Here is a 17140-nt window from a genome sequence, read left to right as displayed (position 1 = left end):
GGGTTACAGAATTCAGTTCGGGCTCTGGCTGTCCAGCTTCAACGGGGTTCTATCTACTGTAGTGAACCCCGAGCAGTCTCTGGTTATGGAACAAGAAGTTCTGACTCTCTTGGAAAAAGGGGCTAAAGAATGGGTATCACTCAAACAGATTGTTTCGCAAATCCAGTCCGAGGATTGATTTTTGACAATCGATCTCAGGGACGCTTACTTCGATGTGTCTATCCATCCTCAACACAGGAAGTTCCTGAGGTTCACTTTCAGGGGCGAAGCTTACCAATATCGGGTTCTTCCGTTCAGCCTGGGTTTATCTCTCCGCACCTTCACAAAGTGTGTGGATGCAGCACTGGCTCCTCTGAGACTCAAGGGCATTCGCATACTAAACTATATCGATGATTGGTTGATTCTAGCTCGATCAGAGGGCTTGGCGGTTCAACATCGAGATGTAGTCCTCGCCCATATGAGAAGGTTGGGGTTCAGGCTTAACGCCAAAAAGAGTGTGCTCGTTCCAGCTCAGACGACCACTTTTCTAGGCATAGTGTTGGACTCGAAGACCATGCGGGCTCAGCTTTCGTTTGCTTGTATTGCTTCAGTTCTCTCAGCTGTGAATGCGGTAAAACAAAGCCAGTCACTCACTGTGAAACAGTTTCTGAGACTGTTAGGTCTTATGGCAGCAGCATCCAACGTGATACCTTTTGGCCTACTGTTACATGAGACCTTTACAGTGGTGGCTCAGGACCAAGGGGTTCTTCTCGAGGGGAAATCCTTTTTGCATGATCAAGGTCATGCGGCGATGCCTTCGTGCCTTAGTCATGTGGAAAATGCTTTGGTTCCTGTCCCAAGGGCTTGTGTTGGGAGCTCCTTGTCGTCGCGTAATGCTAACGATGGACGCTTCCCTCACGGGTTGGGAAGCAATCATGAGTGGTCGCTCAGCCTGGGGTCTGTGGGAGGACCATGTACTTTCCTGGCACATAAATTGGCTGGAAATGATGGCGGTGTTTCGTTCTCTCTAACACTTCCTCCCAGACCTGAGGGGCCATCAGGTTGATATAGGAGACCACTGACGTGTTGTCCGTACGGACCAACACATCGGTGGTCTCCTATATCAACCATCAGGGGGGTCTGAGGTCACGTCACCTATGCAAGTTGGCCCATCGGATCCTCTCTGAGGGCAGCTTACATTCCTGGGTCTCAGAATCAGGGAGCAGACGTCCACCCGAGGTGGTGGAGCTCCTTTGGGAAAACTTTGGTCGTGCAGAAGTAGACCTATTTGCATCTCAGGAGATGACTCATTGTCAGTTATGTTCTCCCTTACTCATCCAGCTCCACTGGGGCTGGATGCTATGGTAGACGTGGCCGAGGTGGCGTCTGTATGGTGGCCGAGGTGGCGTCTGCTGCTCATAGCCCCATTCTGGCCGACCAGAATTTGGTTTTCAGACCTAGTGTCCCTTCTTGAATGTCCCCCTATGGAGATTCCAATCCGATAAGACCTCATGTCGCAGGCAGGAGGCGCGATATTGCACCCTCATCCGGAGTTGTGGAAGCTGTGGGCGTGGCCCCTGAGGGGCCTATTCCTATGAAAACCAGGGAACCAGGGTTACAGACGTAACCCAAGATGTATTTTATCATGATTTGAGTGTTTAGAAACAAAATTTATGAGACAGTTGTTGTCAGATTTCATTGGTGATTTCAAATATGAAATTTAATCGAAAGCTTGGCAAACAGCTTTGGAGAATTTGATGTTTCCCCATTCAAAGAGATAGGAGCTGCACTTGAATGCCCGAGAGGCGTTTTAAAGATGGCCGCCGAGTGAAATGACTTGTCATAAAGGGACTTTGGAAGAATGGACCCCTGGTCCATTGATGAAGCCATGTCTAATCGTTTTACAACAGGCGTCCAATCACAACTGACTTCCGGAAAAACTGAATTGACCAATGACATTTGAGGTTACAATGAAATAAATAGTTCTGCCCCACGACTGTCAAAAATAAAAAGTGTTTGCGTGAGCAAAATAGAAGGTCGAGCACGAGTGTAGGGAATGATGACACGTATGCTGCGAGACATGTCAAAGCACGTGAGCACAGTTTCTGACATTTTCAGTGAGTCTTCATGAGGAAATCAGCTGCTAACGCAAGCTCTTTAAACTCCACCGTCTTCTTGCGAGCAGCAGCTCATTTGCGGAGCGTTTTTGCGCACCCTCAAAAGGTGACAAATTTAACATGCTATAAAAAATTATCTGTGGGGTATTTTGAGCTAAAACTTCACATACACACTTTGGGGACACCAGAGACTTATTTTACATCTTGTAAAAGTGGCATTATATGACCCCTTTAAAATAGACTACATATTTAAAAGATGACTGATTTTAATTGATAAACACCAAAAAAAAAAGAAAAAAAAAGAAAAGACATGACATCAGCTGGTTGGTATACTGGAAATCTCTGAACACGTCTATTTTATGTAATTAGAAATATCCCTTATCAGAAAATCTCTGTCTTTAACATAAATTTGGGTTCAGAATCTTGATTATATGAACATCAGAACATCTGATGTAAATGGTGGCTAGTATACTGTACAGTATTCAGTATACTGAACATTCATGCATACTAGAGAAAAGCAGATTCGAGATGACCATTAAATGTTCACTAAATGCATAACTTGTCATTTTTTTATGTCATAGAGCCATATATTATTGTCATTTGGAAACTGATTTGATGTCAGAGGAAGGATGTGCTCCTCCAGTTGAATCAGATCATCATTTTCAAAAGACTCTGGTCGCCATCTACTGGAGTAATCATATAATATACAGGTTTTAGATGATTTTATGTATTTACATTTTCAGTATGAATGTACTTTATTGGTATGATATTGCCAAACCATCAATACACACAATAAAAGCAGTGACAGGGGAAAAAGTAATTGCTATAAAATAATGATTATAGCTCAAGGATCAATCATCACTGTCTAAGGCCCAGTGCCTCTTGTGGACGATTAGGTGATACGACTGAAATGTATCTTTTCAAGTGTTTGTAGATCATTTCTTCACATGTTTCTATGGTACATTGGAAAACAATAAGCATTTAATTGGTTTTAAAGGCTTTTATTGGCAAAAACACTCAATATATGCAAAGAGTGAATATTTACAGTGTTGACTCTGGATGATTTACTGTTGGCACGACACAGGACTCATGGTAGTGTTGTCCAAAAGTCTTGACCTCACTGTGTGTCAAATGCATCACATGACCTGCTGCCAACATTGAGTACCTTTCCACTGGTGGAGACTCGATTCTGTAGCTGATGGTCCTGGTGCTGGGACGTCCTGAAGCCTTCTTTACTGAGGTTGAGTCTCTCTCCTTGAAGTTCTTTGCTGCAATTTCCTTGCATGTGAGGCTATTTTGATGCAAAGTGATAAAAGTAGATTTGACACACAATCTCTCACACTTGGACATTATAGGGAGAAAACAATCATACTGTTAAACATACTTCATTGATTCACCTTCATCATTATCTTTCTTATTCTGAATCACATCTGAAGTAACTAGTAACTTGCTACTTGATCAGTCATTGGATACTTTTTACTCTTACTCAAGTAATTATTAACATTTTTACTTTCACTTCTGGATGAAAAAATTATTTACTTATATATTTGTATTTTTACTTGAGTACAGTTCTCAGGTGTCTATACCCACCTCTGCTCACGTCTCTAAACACTGACAATCAGCAACATGATCAGACGTGTGTTTATCACTGGAACTTTAACCTGAAAAACTGGAACTTTAACCTGAAAAACTGGAACTTTAACCTGAAAATCTCCACCCTCTTACAACACTTACCAGGAAGAGACAGTTGTTATTTCTTCTTTCTGTCATACTACTTTGTCTTGACAAAAGCATAAAAGAATCAGCTATTAATGAAGAACAAAGAGAAAAACTTTCAAGAAGAATTTTTGAGAAGTTTGAACAGACAGCAGATCTTTGTGGTTATTAATTTTTGAAAGTGAAAGTAAAGTTTAGACTGCAGGAGCTCAAACAGTGAAAATGGCTTCACTATCTGAAGATGATCTTATTTGTCCCGTGTGTCATGAAATCTTCAGTGTTCCTGTTCTTCTGTCATGTAGTCACAGTTTCTGTAAAGAGTGTCTTCAACAGTTCTGGAGAACCAAGAAAACTCAGGAGTGTCCTGTCTGCAGGAGAAGATCCTCAAAAGAAGAACCTCCATTTAATCTCGCATTAAAGAACTTGTGTGAGTCGTTCCTGAAGGAGAGAAATGAGAGGCGTTCATCAGGATCTGAGGAGATCTGCAGTTTACACAGTGAGAAACTCAAACTCTTCTGTCTGGAGGACAAACAGCCTGTGTGTATAGTGTGCAGAGATTCAAAACAACATGACAATCATAAATTCAGACCCATCGGTGAAGTGGTTTCATCATATAAGGTAAGACGGATAAACACTTGTTTAAGCTTATGTATTACATATATGAACATATTACAGAAATCTCTGGTGTCTTAAAGATTTTCACTTTAAATTCTAGGAGGATCTCAATACAGCACTGAAGTCCTTACAAGAGAAACTTAAACACAATGAAAACATTAAAGAAGAGTTTGAGAAAACAGTTCAACACATCAAGGTGAGGATTGATTCTTTTGACATATTCAAGAGTGTTTAGAAGAGCTGAATTGATTTGTGTGATATAATTACATGTTCCTTTATTGACTGGAACACACACACACACACACACACAGAGTCGTTTGTGTATATCAATGATCAAGTGTGTACATCTCTGTCAGCTGGTTATTCAGCAGTGGGTGGAAATAATGTGTCAGTCCTAATCCCATTGGCTAGCACTCACCTTCTGTGTTTTCATTTGTCCGAACACAAAGTGATTAATATTCATGAGCCCTGAACTGAACTGCTGACATTATGAATGTACCTGAGGATGTGATTGATAATGTGTATTTTCACCCTCCAGACACAGAACATCTACTACTACAGCACTAGTGCTTCAGAAATTAAAGTTGTAGTGAACTAACCCACATTTACTCACTCACTCTTCATGCTGCTCCAGAATCAGTTCGTCTTTGAGATGATTGAAGTGAATGTGATCTGATTTCAGTCTCAAGCTGAGCACACAGAGCGTCAGATTAAACAGCAGTTTGAGAAGCTTCATCAGTTTCTCAGAGATGAAGAAGAAGCTACAATCACTGCACTGAGGGAGGAAGAGCAGCAGAAGAAGCAGATGATGAAGGAGAAGCTGGAGGAGATGAACAGACACATCTCAGCTCTTTCACACACAATCAAAGACATGGAGGAGATGATGAAAGCCAATGACGTCTGCTTTCTGAAGGTCTGATTTCAGATCATTGGTTGATCATTGGTTCATTGATTGAGTTCTTGATGATAAATGGTGTGTTTGTTCTGCAGGAGTTTCCAGTCTCGATGGAAAGGTGAGTGATCTGCTCCTGTCTCTGGTCTCTCTGGTTCTGATCCAAAGCCACTGCAGTTCTGACTCCTGAATGTTCTTCCAGAGTCCAGAGCTCCCAGCCGGATCCACAGATGGCTTCTGGAGCTTTGATCCATGTGCCATGTTACTTGGGCAACCTGCCATTCAGAGTCTGGAAGAAGATGCAGGACATCGTCCAAAACAGTGAGTCTGACTGCAGAAGATCTGAGCTCTCACACAGACACTGGAAATGATGGATGGGTGGAGAGTTAGAGGTGCTTCATGACACAAACTGATAGATAGATAGATAGATAGATAGATAGATAGATAGATTGTAAGGCAGATTATGAATGTAATTTGAGACTGATCATGCCCAAACGGGCCGAGTCAGAGCCAGTTGCGCTCTGTCGGTGTTTGTTTAAATTCTGTGTGTAGGCATTTAAATCGGCTTCAGTCGAAGGAAACAGTCTTTGTGTGTTGAGCTCAGTCTTAGAATGTTTTAGCTAGTTGTTAAAGGCTGGATTAGACTACACGACTTTTAAAATCTGAACGGATTTTTAAACAGCAGGCATTCATACACTTGCCGACTTTGTAAATGGTTACAGAGAAAGGCTGGGGATCATACACTTTAAACAACTTTAAAATCGTTCCCAACACAAACAGAAACATGTGCCTCATTGCCAGGAGACGCATGACAGACAGGCGAAACAAAAGCAGGAGATAAGATGACCTGCAGTAGTGGAAGATGCGAGCCAAGTGCGTTTGGAGATGGACCGGGGTGGGTAGGTGGTCCGTGTATCTTTTGGACATTCGTTTTTTGATTTAATATTGAAATCGGAAAGTGAAAGAACAGCACCTTTTTTGTTTTTCATTTTTTTTTAAACAAAATGAAAAACAAAAATTCGGCCTGATTTTTCGTTTTTCGTTCAAGGGTAGAAAATGAATAAACAACTTGAATATTTGATCTGTGCATGTGGGCGGGAATGAAACCCCTATTTCCATTGATTGGTCAACCAAACATTAAACTGTGTCGTCATCAGTTCTTCCGCAGTTCCTCGCAGCAGAATAATAGTCCTTCGCGTTTATTGCAACTACATTTAATCTCTTTCTCATCAAACAGCCAGACTAACGAATGGCTTGACACAAACCATACTGAGGCAGAGCCTAGACAAGGCTTTCTTCTGTGTTCATAAATTCGGCAACCTACATGTGTTTATAGGCTATTAGAAATATTATTATTATACTAGTTTATCTCAGAAATAACAATTTACTTCGCACCTGCACTCACAGCTACCTAATAGCCAACACCTTTGGCACACTGCCTGTTTTATTATTGCTGACCACCTATCAAAATCTGTGTGGCAATGCTGCGCGACTCACGGGACAGACAGAGATATAGTGAAGCCCAGACCAGTATCAATCTAAGTCATCATACACAGATGTCATAACTTTTGTTTTAGGCAATACGCTGAGATTATTTAATTAATATTAAGTATTGGCCGGCTAACTGATGGCATACAGAACGTTGTGCGACTGACTCGCAGTAAGACAACAGAGTTGTTTCATTCCTGAATGAATAAGAGTCTTTGAACAACCCATTAATATAGAAGATGATTCAGTGACCAATTAATATAGACAGCCACTTGATTTTATTCCTGAATGAATCAGCGTTTTGAACGAATCGACAAATGAAAAAATGACTCCTTCCTTAACACAACGACTTGTGGCGATATTACTTTCATAATCCAAGTATCATTTCATTTTGTCATTTCATATTTCTGTATTAAAAATGTTGTTTAAAATATGAATCTCATTATATTATACAGTTGTAATTGCTGTGTAAATGTTTTTACTGTAAGTAGCTACATCTGAAAGCAACTTCATGCAGTTGGTTGATATTAATCTAATTTATTTGACTACATTTAAGAATTTAACATTATAGATAGCATACATATTTAATAAGATTAGGAAAGAAATTCTATATAAAGGTAAAAGAAAAACACCCCTGATCATTTGTCCCATATGGGAAAGTTAATTTCTGACAGTAGTAGATGGCATTAAATATGAAAACCCTTCATCTCTGGTTTATTGTACAAAGTCTTATTTCAGGGTTTTATTCATATAACTCAAACAAGTTCACCTTAAATCATTATGTCAAATTCATATTTCACTAAAGTCAATCACTGAAACAACCGTTCAGTGGGATAACGACATTATGATATCCATCTGTTGTATGTATAAAAATCATAATATAACTATAATAGATGTGCTGTGAACATTAACTACGATGCCATTTCTTTTCATATCTGTCATATTATTTCAAGTTCCTCCATTGTCCAAATCTGAGAGTATTGCCTTAAAAAAGTTATGACATCTGTGTATGATGACTTAGATTGATACTGGTCTGGGCTTCACTATATCTCTGTGCTGTGCCCTGAGTCGCGCAGCATTGAACACAGATTTTGATAGGTGGTCAGCAATAATAAAACAGGCAGTGTGCCAAAAGTGTTGGCTATTAGGTAGCTGTGAGTGCAGGTGCAAAATAAATTGTTATTTCTGAGATAAACTAGTATAATGATAATATTTCTGAGATAAACACGCGTAGGTTGCCGAATTTATGGACACACAAAAGAAAGCCTTGTCTAGGCTCTGCCTCGGTATGGTTTGTGTCAAGACATTCGTTAGTCTGGCTGTTTGATGAGAAAGAGATTAAATGTAACTGTTAGTTGCAATAAATGCGTTAAATCCATCGCAGCGAAGGACTATTATTCTGCTGCGCTGAACTGCGGAAGAACTGATGACGGCATGTTTAATATTTGGTTGACCAATCAGCGGAAAGGGGTGTTTCATTCCCGCCCACATGTAGAGATCAAATATTCAAGTTGTTTATTCATTTTCTACCCCTGAACAAAAAACGAAAAATCAGGCCGAATTCTTGTTTTTCGTTTTGTTTGAAAAACATTAAAAATGAAAAAGGTGCTGTTTTTTCATTTTCCGATTTCAATATTAAATCAAAAAACGAATGACCAAAAGATACACGGACCGTAGACACAGTCAGTATCGATTACAACAGGAGTTAGAGGTAAATGGTGTAGTTTTATCTATGTTGTTACCTTTAATATAATCCATCAGTCGCTGTTTACGTTAATGTAATATAATCAATAATTTGCAGCTATTGACATTTTAATCCGGCTACATATTGTCACGATCACTGTCTGTTCCTGTCAGTTCCTGGACTCCACTTCCCATAATCCTCCCTTCCAATCACATGCACCAATCACCAATTGCCACACACACCTGCAGATCATTACCTGGACTATTTAAGACACACACACACACACACACACACACACACACCCTTTGCGAAGTCTTGATTTGCCTTGGTGATCATTACTAAGCGTTTTCTTGTGGACTGTTTCCTGGTTTCCGTTTGGATTGTTTATTCTTTGTGATTCTCTGCTGCCTGCCCTGAACCTTGCCTGTGTACTGGACTGTGTTTGTTTGCCGCCTGCCCTGATCTCCGCCTGTCACCCGATACTGTTTGTCTGCCGCCTGCCTCGACCATTGCCTGTCCTTGTTTATGTTCCTGCCTTTGCCCCTGTCTACCTGTGTAAATACTATTCTTAATAAAGCTTGCAAATGGATCCCCGCTCTGCCGACCCATCATTACAGAAGACTTCGCCAACACATGGATCCAGCGGCTTTCCTGAAGAACAATGGCCCGGTAGGAATATCGCACAATTGTTATTAGGACTCACGCAGGGCACACGATCGATAGAGGATTATATCACTGAATATTTGAACATTGCTTATTGGTCAGATCTGCCGGACTGCGTGCTCATAGACTTTTTCTGTGAGGGCATCAATCAGCCACTTAAAAAACAACTCATTCGTGAGGGACCCCGTTCATCTCTAAGTCTGTTTTTGGATTATGCTTTATTGACTGTTGGCTCTCCGTTTACTGTGGGTGTCGTGGAGAAATGCGACACTTCATCCATTTACGTAATGGCCGCCGCACCAGATGACGCTCACAAAATGGCGGCCACCATAATAACAACACCAAGTCAAGTCAGCGCTGATTATCCTGAACCAAGTCAAGTCACAGTTGACCTCCGTGAGCCAAGTCACGTCTCCTCTGATCTTCCAGAACAACGTCATGTCCCCGCTGTTCTTCTAGAGTCACGTTACGTCTCTGGATCTGTTTGGGAGCGGAGTGGGTTGCGTTCCAGTGTGGCTGATCCACCGCTGACTTCAGCACGAGCGGCTGGCATTCCTAAGCCTCCGCCGGCCGCTTCACACTCAAGCCCGCTGGCCGCTACGCCCTCAAGCTCGCCGGTTGCTACGCACTCAAGCTCGCCGGTTGCTACGCACTCAAGCTCGCCGGTTGCTACGCACTCAAGCTCGCCGGTTGCTACGCACTCAAATTCTCTGGATGCTATGGACAAGATGGCCGCTTTGCCAGTGCCCACGGGCAAGATGGCCGCCCCGCCAGTGTCTGGGAACATAGGGGTCGTTCCAGCCAGTGAGTCCACTCCAGAACCAGCTCCAGTCCGCGAGTCCGCTCCAACCCGTGAGCCCGCTGCAGCGCCCACAGAGGAGGTAGGCACAGAGCCACCGCCTCAACCATGTAAACGGAGGAGGAAGAGGAAGAAGGCTTCCTCCATCCCTCAAGGCCCGGAGGCCTTCCCAGAGCCCGCTGTAGGCCCGGAGGCCTTCCCAGAGCCCGCTGTAAGCCCGGAGGCCTTCCCAGAGCCCGCTGTAGGCCCGGAGGCCTTCCCAGAGCCCGCTGTAGGCCCGGAGGCCGTCCCAGAGCCCGCTGTAGGCCCGGAGGCCGTCCCAGAGCCCGCTGTAGGCCCGGAGGCCGTCCCAGAGCCCGCTGTAGGCCCGGAGGCCGTCCCAGAGCCCGCTGTAGGCCCGGAGGCCGTCCCAGAGCCCGCTGTAGGCCCGGAGGCCGTCCCAGAGCCCGCTGTAGGCCCGGAGGCCGTCCCAGAGCCCGCTGTAGGCCCGGAGGCCGTCCCAGAGCCCGCTGTAAGCCCGGAGGCCGTCCCAGAGCAGCCCGCTGCCGTCCCAGAGCAGCCCGCTCTTCCTGATACGGCCACGGAGGCCGTCGCCGAGCTCCTCGCCCTGCCGGCGCCACCCGAGCTCCTCGCCCTGCCGGCGCCACCCGAGCTCCTCGCCCTGCCGGCGCCACCCGAGCTCCTTACCCACCAAACCGCCACGGCCTCCGTTGAATTCCCCAAGAACTTTTTTGGGGGGGGCCATATACCTGAGGGTGGGGAGCTTGCGGGTGGGGACCCTGCACGGCCGCGATCATCAGCGGCCTCCGAACTGCTTGAGCTTGCGGGTGGGGACCTTACACTGCCGTGGTCGCCCGAGCCACCTGACCCGCCGTGGTCGCCCGAGCCACCTGACCCGCCGTGGTCGCCCGAGCCACCTGACCCGCCGTGGTCGCCCGAGCCACCTGACCCGCCGTGGTCGCCCGAGCCACCTGACCCGCCGTGGTCGCCCGAGCCACCTGACCCGCCGTGGCTGTCCGTGGAACCTGACCCGCCGTGGCTGTCCGTGGAACCTGACCCACCATGGTTGCCCGTGGCACATGACCCACCGTGGCTGCCCGAGTTCCTGGACCTGCATTGGAGACCCCGTTCCCGTCTGCCAACAGGTCTCCAATGTACCCACCCCCCCTTCCTATCTGTGCCATTTACGCCGCGAGGACGCGCCTTCCGGAAGGGGGGCGTTATGTCACGATCACTGTCTGTTCCTGTCAGTTCCTGGACTCCACTTCCCATAATCCTCCCTTCCAATCACATGCACCAATCACCAATTGCCACACACACCTGCAGATCATTACCTGGACTATTTAAGACACACACACACACACACCCTTTGCGAAGTCTTGATTTGCCTTGGTGATCATTACTAAGCGTTTTCTTGTGGACTGTTTCCTGGTTTCCGTTTGGATTGTTTATTCTTTGTGATTCTCTGCTGCCTGCCCTGAACCTTGCCTGTGTACTGGACTGTGTTTGTTTGCCGCCTGCCCTGATCTCCGCCTGTCACCCGATACTGTTTGTCTGCCGCCTGCCTCGACCATTGCCTGTCCTTGTTTATGTTCCTGCCTTTGCCCCTGTCTACCTGTGTAAATACTGTTCTTAATAAAGCTTGCAAATGGATCCCCGCTCTGCCGACCCATCATTACACATATCCAGGATAAAGTGTAAATGTTGAGCCCTGGATAATGATGAATATTAACGTAGCTAATAATGAATGAATCTGGATTTACCTCAGAATGTGGTTTGCTAACTCTCTCAAGACAAATCTAACAGTACAGTAGTTACTGAAGCAGTTTTTCCTTCATGGTGGAGCTCCACTTAGTATTCTTCAGTGATTTTTTTTAATGTATTTATGAGAAAGAATTTCCGTATTTTTTAACCTGGGAGCGACATGAGCTGCATTAACCCGACTTCGTGACGAAACTGCCGCAAACGGATCAATAATATACAATGAGTAATTGAAAAAATAATTTAAGTGAGCTGTTTAACCCTTATGTTCTGTTCGGGGTCTCTGAGACCCCAGCAATAAAACATGATTAAATGCATTTTCCTTTTATGCATCAGGTGAAGCGCCAATTTTTTCAAACCAGCTGTCTCGACTTTCTGATACTGCATGACGTTCAAAGCTTCAAACGTCATCAATCACGTGGTATTGTCATTTCAATACAAGCATCGGTGTGATACAATAGTGCTTTGAAAACTGCGTCGGAGCATCGGAGCCCCGGTATCAACCGTCTGTACTGTAGTCTCCATTTTTTTCTCGATCTTTGTGACTTCGCACCCTGCACTGTCTGGGCAGCGTATGACTGTACCGTGTACTGTATTTATTAGCAACACATATCATACACTGAAAAGTGTTCTAAAATCGGCTCAAAATATCAAACATGGTTTTAAATCCTCCGACTGGATGGAATCAAAGTCTGAAGCTAAAAAATCAGATTCTGTGACCATCATATCCACCTTATTCCTATGCCCCATGACACTTTGCGCGAATTATGGGTGTAACTTCTGTTAAGCTGTAAACAGTCAGTGAAAGGCTCGCTCTATGAACGCAATAATACGTTTTCTTTTAAAACTGGGTACAATGAGATGACATTATTCTACTCACCCTTCAACCAACGAACATTAAAAGGACATTTAAACGTGTAAAAGGTACTTTCAACAGGCAGTTGAAAGTACGCGCTTTTTCAAACATGAAAAAGCGCGATTCTGGACGGATTAAATATAACTATAGTGATATATATCTGTATTGTGTAATATACGTTGCCTTAATAAAAAATGTTCATGAACTTCAGCATTGTGTGATACTATTTCAAAGTGATTTCCATCATTTTTACAGATAATAAATTGTATTTACCTGTGAAAACTTCAGCATTGGACCTGGAAAGAGACGTGAGGCTTTGAGGAGAAAAACGAGAGATTCTTTGTGCATTCCAGTGAATTATTAATGGGATATATTGTAAATTATATCGGGAGAACAGACCACAAATGTGCAGTATATGTTGTCCTTTTTCATACTATTACAGCGGTATGCAAAGAGTCAAAAGAAAATAATCACGAGGACAGAAAGCAGCGACTGCCATAGATATTCTTGTTATAATGTTACGTTAAAATACCAAGCGTTACGTTATTCTCATGATGTCTGAAAATAAAACATGAAAGAAAAATTGACAGCTCATTCAGTCAAACTGATGGATAAGCTTTATTTGTAGGGCAACCTTATGATTTGAAACGATTCGTTTCAGTCTTTTTAAATGGAAGTTCCCCAAACCGGAAGTGGAACCCATAATTCAAAACGCAGTAGGCTAGTCAGACTCAGGAATAAGGTGGATACTACATGATTTTCCATGGAATCTGTCAGCATAAATCTGCAGACTGGCTCTGACTTTTGGCAACTAGCGTAAACTTGTTCAGACTGTAAATCGGGAAAAAAGCGGGAGAAAAATCGTGTAGTGTATTCCAGCCTTGAGTGTTTCCAAGGCATTAGATAAAATGTCAGTTTAATTGAGTCTAATGGGATTCTGTCTGTTTAGATCAGTTGGAGTTTGAACAGTTTTGTATCATTTGAACTTTCTGTCTATGACAGTCTGTGGGATTTTTCAGTTTTGATCGTCATTTTTAGGAAAACCGTAAGTCTGATCAGTTATAAAAGATAAAGTAACACGAGTCAGAACAGTCTGAGGGATTGGTGGTTGTTCAGAGGAGTTACAATCAGAAAATTCATCTCAGAATCATAGTAATAATAATTTCTCAAGCCAACATAATTAGTTAGTCAAACACAACAGACAATAAGAATAAAATATTTTGAATCAACACAGACTATAAGAGGCAATAAAATGAAGATGATCAGATGCTGCTGAAGATCAGACACACACTTACAGTTTTTCATCTACAGCATAAATCTCAACATCTCACTGATTTATTGTTATTTTAATTGATGGACACAAATGTCTGAATCACACATTTAATGTTTGTAGTTGATGATAAAATGAGTGTGAAACTAATAACAGCACTGACAGTGATCAGAGGAACATGTCTGATGTGTTTGATCAACAGGACGAGTGTCATAATTCATAATAATCTGTGTTGGTTCACTCTTGATCATTATATGAACATCACAATAAAAGCATCTGTTGATTGTGTCTCATCAGCTCCTGTCATTCTGGATCCAAACACGGCTCATCCATGGCTTGTCCTGTCTGATGATCTGACCAGTGTGAGAAACAGTGAGATCGATCAACCTCTTCCTGATAATCCAGAGAGATTTGACTATTATGATTGTGTTCTGGGTTCAGAGGGGTTTAACTCAGGAACACACTGCTGGGATGTGGAGCTTAAAGAGAGTTCAGCCTGGACTCTTGGAGTAACTACAGCAACAAACCAGAGGAAGGGAGAAGATTTCTTTAACACTGATGATGTCTGGAGAGTGTATTGGAAACAGTTTAATCAGGATCTTGATCGTGTGAGAGTGAATCTGGACTATGACAGAGGAACGGTGTCATTCTCTGATCCAGTAACTAACACACATCTACGCACATTCACAACCACCTTCACTGACACACTCTTTCCATTCTTCTATTGTTTTGGCTCTCTGAGGATCTTACCAGTCAATGGTCAGTAATCGTCACTCCTGTAGGTCTGGATCTTCCTGCTTTCATCATAAATAAATAAATCATGTGATGTTTTTGTAGAAATTATAATATAATACTGCAATGCAGAAATATGTTACACTTTTAGAAAGGATGTGTTAAAAATGAAACAACTTGTGTTCAATTTTTACACATTAATGGGTGTTTAGGGGTAATGCATAGTGTGTTCATTTGAACTCAGTCATTGTGTTAATGAGTTTAACACAGTAAGTGTGTCAGAAAGGGTAAAACAAAGAAAATGTGTAAAATTACCATGTGCTGTCCTTGGATACAAACATTGTGTTAAAACATACCTAAAATCCTAAACAAAACGTTAGCATTTGACAAAATTAATGTTAAGTCATTGGTTGTTTAGGTTATTGTTAAAAAAACAAAACAAAATAAATTATAATAAAATATCAACAATTAAATTCATAATTTATAATAAATACATAATAAATACGATTTTAAGCAGTCAGAAAGGAAATGTCCAGCTCAGGACTAAGCATTTCTCTTCACAATCTCAATAAGTATCATGACACATAACCTTCAAAATCATTTCACTGTTACTAAACTCTGTTGGATTGATGAACACTGGTGGCCAAAAGTTTGAATATTCAAGATTCTTAATGTTTGTGAAAGAAGTCTCTTTGATGCTCAAGAAACATTTCTCATCATTATCAATAACTGTACTCCATGTTTTCCACAGCACAGGAGTAAAAGTGATCATCAAAATAGTTTTAAAAAGCAAACACAATGTTTTGGTCCACCTGACGACATCAGAATGTTCTCTGGATGTATGTGTGTCCACAAACACTAATATCCTCAGTTCTTCAGAGGAGATCCCGGTTCAAACGCTACATAAAAATATAAGAGAGAGAGAGTTGAGAAAGTTTCACATGAGTGTCAAATTATATTTAACCTCCATCATACTATAACTTAAAATATATATTTGTAGTAACTTTTGAATACTTATATTTCTTTAATTCTCTCCAAAAATGCTGAGATTCATAGAGAGAAAGATTGAAGGATGTAGTTAATTTCAGCTCGTCTGCCGTGAAGCTATTTGTGAAATACACAGTAAGACACATGAAAAATCACTGTGTGATGATCTTTTACTGTCCTTCAGTATTAACCCACCTGTGCGCTGATATACTGAAATCATATCAGGATCTTCATGGTCAGGTGGGACTGCAATGACAGAGAGTCTTCTGAATAATAAAAGATCAAAAATAAAAGTTATTTGGTATGAATTTTTACTGCAGTGTTTACCTGAATAAAGTCAATCTGGTGAGACTGAACATAGAAAATGGTCCATCTTCTGATTCATTTGCTGTGTAATAAATATAATGTTAGTCATAATGCAAAAGTCACTTATTTGATATAAAGTTAACAAATTTTGTATGCTACACTGTAAAAAAAAAAAAAAAAAAAAAAAGATCAATGACCAGCAAACAACAACCGTAAAATTAAAGTAAAATATCCTGAATTATGATCAAACACCTTCACTGAAAAAAAACAAAATCAAATGACTGTCAACAACAGCTGCCAAACAAAAACCATAAAATGAACGTAAAATGGACTTTTGTTATGTTTTCATCTAGATTCTGTCATGTCTTGTTCAGTTCATTTGCTCTCATTATGTCTCTTGATTAATTAACCATTTGCTCGTGTTTCTGTTCTCCCTGATTGTGTCCTCCCTCATTAGTGCCCTTATAACAACTCCCTGTTCTGTTCGGTGATTGTATGTGTTACTCTCTCTGTGTGTTTGTGTGTGTGTGTGTGTGTGTGTGTGTGTGTGTGTGTGTGTGCACGTGAACTCTTCATCTTCATATCATTTGTTTGGATTATCTTCATCTTTGTGCGCTCTCTTGTATCTATGGCAAGCAAGCCGCGTGACAACGGTTGTGCTGCTTAATATTTATTTGAAACTTGTGACACTTTTTTCAGGATGCATTGATTAAAAAAATTTAAAAAGAACAGCATTTATTCAAAATAGAAATCTTTTCTAACAACAAATCTTTAACATTATATATATATATATATTTTTTTTTTTTTTTTTTTTTTTTATCAATGTAACACATCCTTGCTGAATAAAAAAGTATTTTTCTTTGTTTCACTGTCATTTCAGGATTCTCTCTGGACTGTTATACTTGTTATTAACAACTAGAATTTCCTTGAAAAAGAAAACAATGAAATGTCACAATGAACAGAGCAGGTGTGCGAGTTTAAGAAGTGTACAATATGTGTATAAGTTGAGTGCACATTTACTTTTGTTGACCTCGAATTTGTCACATTATTTTAAAATACTTCTAAAATAATTCCAACATCTTATTTATTATAGTTTCAGAAGGTATGGCATGTCATACCGAACAACACTTTTACAAAATGTTAGAGTTATAGCAATAATTTGTCATGAATAATTAAAACATTTTAGACTTTGCAAACAAAAGTACAAAACAAAAATGTTTGTTTTTTTAAATAATACTTTGAAATCATCATTTTAAATTTAAAAGTTTGATAGCC

General features: G+C 41.5%; 1 protein-coding gene across 1 annotated transcript; it reads left to right on the top strand.

The window, feature by feature from the left end:
* The first annotated feature begins 3899 nt into the window (after positions 1-3899).
* LOC127519397 (E3 ubiquitin-protein ligase TRIM35-like) lies at positions 3900-16020 on the top strand. Its single transcript, XM_051907086.1, has 6 exons — positions 3900-4430; positions 4528-4623; positions 5110-5340; positions 5418-5440; positions 5522-5640; positions 14138-16020. The coding sequence occupies exons 1-6, from the start codon at positions 4035-4037 to the stop codon at positions 14605-14607; spliced, it is 1335 nt and encodes a 444-aa protein (XP_051763046.1). The 5' UTR covers positions 3900-4034; the 3' UTR covers positions 14608-16020.
* Positions 16021-17140: the final 1120 nt, after the last annotated feature.

This window comes from Ctenopharyngodon idella, chromosome 9 (genome assembly GCF_019924925.1).
Source record: "Ctenopharyngodon idella isolate HZGC_01 chromosome 9, HZGC01, whole genome shotgun sequence".
Classification (NCBI taxonomy): Eukaryota; Metazoa; Chordata; class Actinopteri; order Cypriniformes; family Xenocyprididae; genus Ctenopharyngodon; species Ctenopharyngodon idella.
The sequence above is the reverse complement of the archived record's forward strand: the minus strand, read 5'-3'. Positions and strand labels throughout refer to the sequence as shown.

Bases quoted from the DNA above. Each gene is read 5' to 3' on its own strand.
- LOC127519397 (XM_051907086.1), top strand. From the start codon at position 4,035: ATGGCTTCACTATCTGAAGATGATCTTATTTGTCCCGTGTGTCATGAA. The intron at 4,431-4,527 runs GTAAGACGGATA...TTTAAATTCTAG, and splicing joins AAGTGGTTTCATCATATAAG to GAGGATCTCAATACAGCACT. The intron at 5,641-14,137 runs GTGAGTCTGACT...GTGTCTCATCAG, and splicing joins GCAGGACATCGTCCAAAACA to CTCCTGTCATTCTGGATCCA.